The 3,990-nt window shown below is 37.0% G+C and overlaps 1 protein-coding gene across 1 annotated transcript in view; it reads right to left on the minus strand.

The window, feature by feature from the left end:
- HELRODRAFT_182599 (hypothetical protein) overlaps positions 1–1,999 on the minus strand; it is a gene marked incomplete at both ends in the record, with an annotated part of 10,061 nt that extends 8,062 nt beyond the window's left edge. Inside the window, one exon of the mRNA XM_009032845.1 lies at positions 1,153–1,999. Within this exon, the coding sequence (XP_009031093.1) occupies positions 1,153–1,999 (847 nt within the window). The remainder of the gene's footprint in view (positions 1–1,152) is intronic.
- Between the last annotated feature and the right edge of the window lie 1,991 nt (positions 2,000–3,990).

Consider the following 3,990-nt stretch of genomic DNA (forward strand, 5'->3'; position numbering starts at 1 on the left):
AGCCATTCATGACCTTCCTCGGTCTCGATCAAAAGCCTTTTCCACATCCACAAAACACATGTACAATCTTCGTTTCTTCTTTCTATAAATCTCCTGCAACATTCTCGCCATGAACAACGCATCCACCGTTCCCCTACCAGGCATAAACCCACACTGCATTTCATTAACTGTCACCATACTTCTCAACCTCCTCTCAAGCACCCTCTCCACTACCTTCATTCCGTGCTCTAGTAATTTCACACCCCTGTATGACCCACAATCTCTCACATCTCCTTTGCCCTTATACAACGGCACCAACACACTGTGTCGCCAATCCTCAGGTATACCTTCATCATCAAACATACTGTTAGCAATTCTCATCATAACTTCAATTCCTATCACCCCATTCGCTTTAATATGTTCAGCCGCCACTTCCGAAACCCCTGTCGCCTTACCTAGTTTCATTTCTCTAACTGCTTTCTCTACTTCCTCCTTCGTCACCTTCTCTATAGGTCCGTGTGTGACCGCGGATTCCACATCTCCATCCCACTCATTCTCTTCATTCATCAACCTTTCCATATGAGCTTTCCACACCTGAGCTTTTTCCTCCTCATCTATGCACAACTTGCCAGATCCATCCCAAACACATCCATTCCCTATAACATCTTTCCTATCCCTCATTGACTGCTTTGCTACTTTGAACATTTTCCTTGAACTCACATCAAATTCCATTTCCTTCATTAACCTATCTGATGCTTTCGTCATTGCAGTTGCCACTGCCTGTTTTGCAACCTTCTACCTTCTTAGCCTTCCTATACTCACACTCCGCTTCCTCCGTCATGTCCCTTCTCCATACCCTAAACCTCTCCTTCTTGACTTCCAAAACCCTTCTTATATCTTCATCCCACCACCACGTCTCACCATGCCTACACTTTCCTTTCGTCCATCCACATACTTTATCTGCCGTAGCCAACACACAGTCCCTGTATCTCTCCCAAACATCTCCATCCTTACCACTCTCCCAATTTTCAGCCACCTTCACTTCAAATGCCTTCCTCACCTCTGCATCCTGCAACTTCCATGTCTTTCTCTTTGCCACAAACTTATCCTTCTTCCTCCTCCCCATTTCTTTTGATGTCACATCCATCACAACCATACTATGCTGCAACATACCAGGTATCGCCTTCACATTCTTCACATACTTCCTATGTTTGGCCCTTACCAATATATAGTCGATCATCGATCTATGTTCCCCTGACCTATAAGTAATCAATCGCGCTGGTTCCCTTGTGAACCAAGTGTTCCCCACCACCATGCTGTGTGCATCCGCTAACTCCAACACTCTACGCCCTTCCTCATTCCGTATACCATATCCCCATCCCCCATGTACACCTTCATATCCGTCTGCATCCGCCCCCACATGACCATTCAAATCACCCAACAACACCACAAACTCATTCAACCCCGCTTGCCCAATTTTGTCAGAAACATCATCATAAAACCTATCCTTCTCCTCTTCCTTCCTACTTTGTTGCGGAGCATATCCTGATATCACCCTCACTATTACTTTTCCAAACACCATCACCACCACAATTACCCCATTGCTTCTCCGCCTCACTTCCAACACCTGCTCCAACAACTCTTCTCTTACCATCACACCAACTCCTCCCGTACCATCATCCCCCTTCCACCACAACTTATATCTTCCACCTTTAGCCCCCACAAACCTTGTACCCTCACCCTTCCATCTGACCTCCTGTAATGCAGCCACGTCAACCATTCTCCTCTGCAGCTCCTCCACCACTTCCAAACTTCTTCCTGTCAACGTGCCTACATTCCAGGTACCAAACCTCCAACCCCTTGGTCTACAAGTAGTCCTTCCATCTATAGTGCCTTGCACCGCCACACTATAGAGTGGGGTGCCAGTAGCCAGACCATCCACAGGGCCTTGCACCACAACCCCATCGACTGGGTCTCCGGAGATTCTTCGCACCCTCTTCTGCCGGATACTGAGGGCCATTGTTTTCTCCGTCATCATCATAAGCATTTATTATTTGGCTAGTTTTTACACAGGACGCCCTTCCTCACGCAACCACAGTTATAAGCGGTGGGCCTAGCCTTTGATGATCCAACATCACTCACAAGGCAGTGAGGGTCAGTTTAATGTCATAACCAGGACATAAAATACAAACGACAATAACAACAATATAAAAAACATCATAATTTATTTATAAAAATAGTATGTCCTCATCATATAAAACAAATGAAAAAATAATGAAAAAGATAATAAATAACAATGTTAAAGTCATAGATACAAACAGCTCATTAAAATTAGGAATTTACTACACGAATAGGAAAACATCATCTCTAATAATAAAAAACAATTCCAACACTAAACCTTCCTCGGATATGAAAAGTAGTCATTTGATTTATTCATATACATGTAATATTGGTGAGTGCGTGCATCAAAATTCTGAATACATCAGAATGACTACAACAACATTAACGAGAAGACTCACTATGCATAAGCAAAATGGAGAAAAAAAAAGCAAAAAAGACCACCTAATGTAACAACACTATTATAACAAGAGAAATTTTAAACAATAACACCAAAGCAATTTATTACAACAGAGAATATTTCAAATTGAAGATAGCAGATAAACGTAAACCAGCAATAAATATTCAACTAAATAATACCAATATTTTTCCAACAAAGAAACACTTGATTAACTTTAATTCTAATTAAGTAACAAAGACAAAAAGACGGAACAATAATATATAACTACACTGATGATGGCAGTTGATGCCGAAAAGAGCTTTTCTGTAGTAATAACGTTATTAATAATGTTTTGCCAAAAATGTAAAATATTAAAAGTTTTTTATTTAACCTTAATAAACTTACTTCATCAAGATGATAAGTCTCGTATAATGCAAGTCTCGTTAAAAAAATTGAGAAACTCAACTACAAGTTGAATAATTCCGATAACGCAGTGATCTTTATAAATAATTGTATATATATATATATATATATATATATATATATATATATATCATTTGGACTCAACACACTCAATCACAATTAGCCGTGAAATCCTCGACAGCAACACCAAAGTAATATACCAGAACAGCAACTACACGCATCATAAAATTGCAGAAGCAGTCCTAATCGACATCAATAAACCAAAAATAAATATACAACAAAAAATGACAACCTCACTTCCAACCCGGCGCTTAACCAACAACGAAAACAAAGAAGTAATAAAAACTAGCAACGTAAATAGTGACAAAGAAGAATATGATGCTATCGATGAAGAAAAGGAGACCAAAGAAGATGACCAGCCAATTAAGAAACCTGACACCTAATTCGCATCAAAGTTCAATTTTACAACATCAAAGTTAATTTTTACAACGTCAAAGTTAATTTTGACAAAGTCAATATTTCCCTATATATACAGCAAGGAGCACTGACGATGATTCATTCGGAATCGAAATATGGCCTTATTTGCAGCATGAATTCGAAAAATAAGTTTATTTTGAATTTTAATAAACTAAACGTTCACCAAAAAACTTTAGTGAGAAAAATCGAAAAAACGAACTACAAACATATTAACGCCAAACATTCGGTAGAATTTATAGAATATTGTAAAAATATATATATATATATATCTATATATGTATATATATATATATATATATATATATAGATATATATATATATATATATATCTATATATGTATATATATATATATATATATATATATATATATATATTGGTAAGAGACTGTTGTTAACGCAACATTTCAAAAATTCAACACTACTTTCAACATTGTTCAACTTTTTTATATTTCTTTTTAATTTATTAATGTAAGAAAAATTAGACATTTTATTGTTTTAAAAATTTGCAAATAGCTAGCTATCTGCAAATTTATTTAATAAAATTGAAATATATATATATATATATATATATATATATATATATATATTTCAAAAATTCAACACTACTTTCAACA

Source organism: Helobdella robusta (genome assembly GCF_000326865.2).
Source record: "Helobdella robusta unplaced genomic scaffold HELROscaffold_89, whole genome shotgun sequence".
In the NCBI taxonomy this organism is placed as follows: domain Eukaryota; kingdom Metazoa; phylum Annelida; class Clitellata; order Rhynchobdellida; family Glossiphoniidae; genus Helobdella; species Helobdella robusta.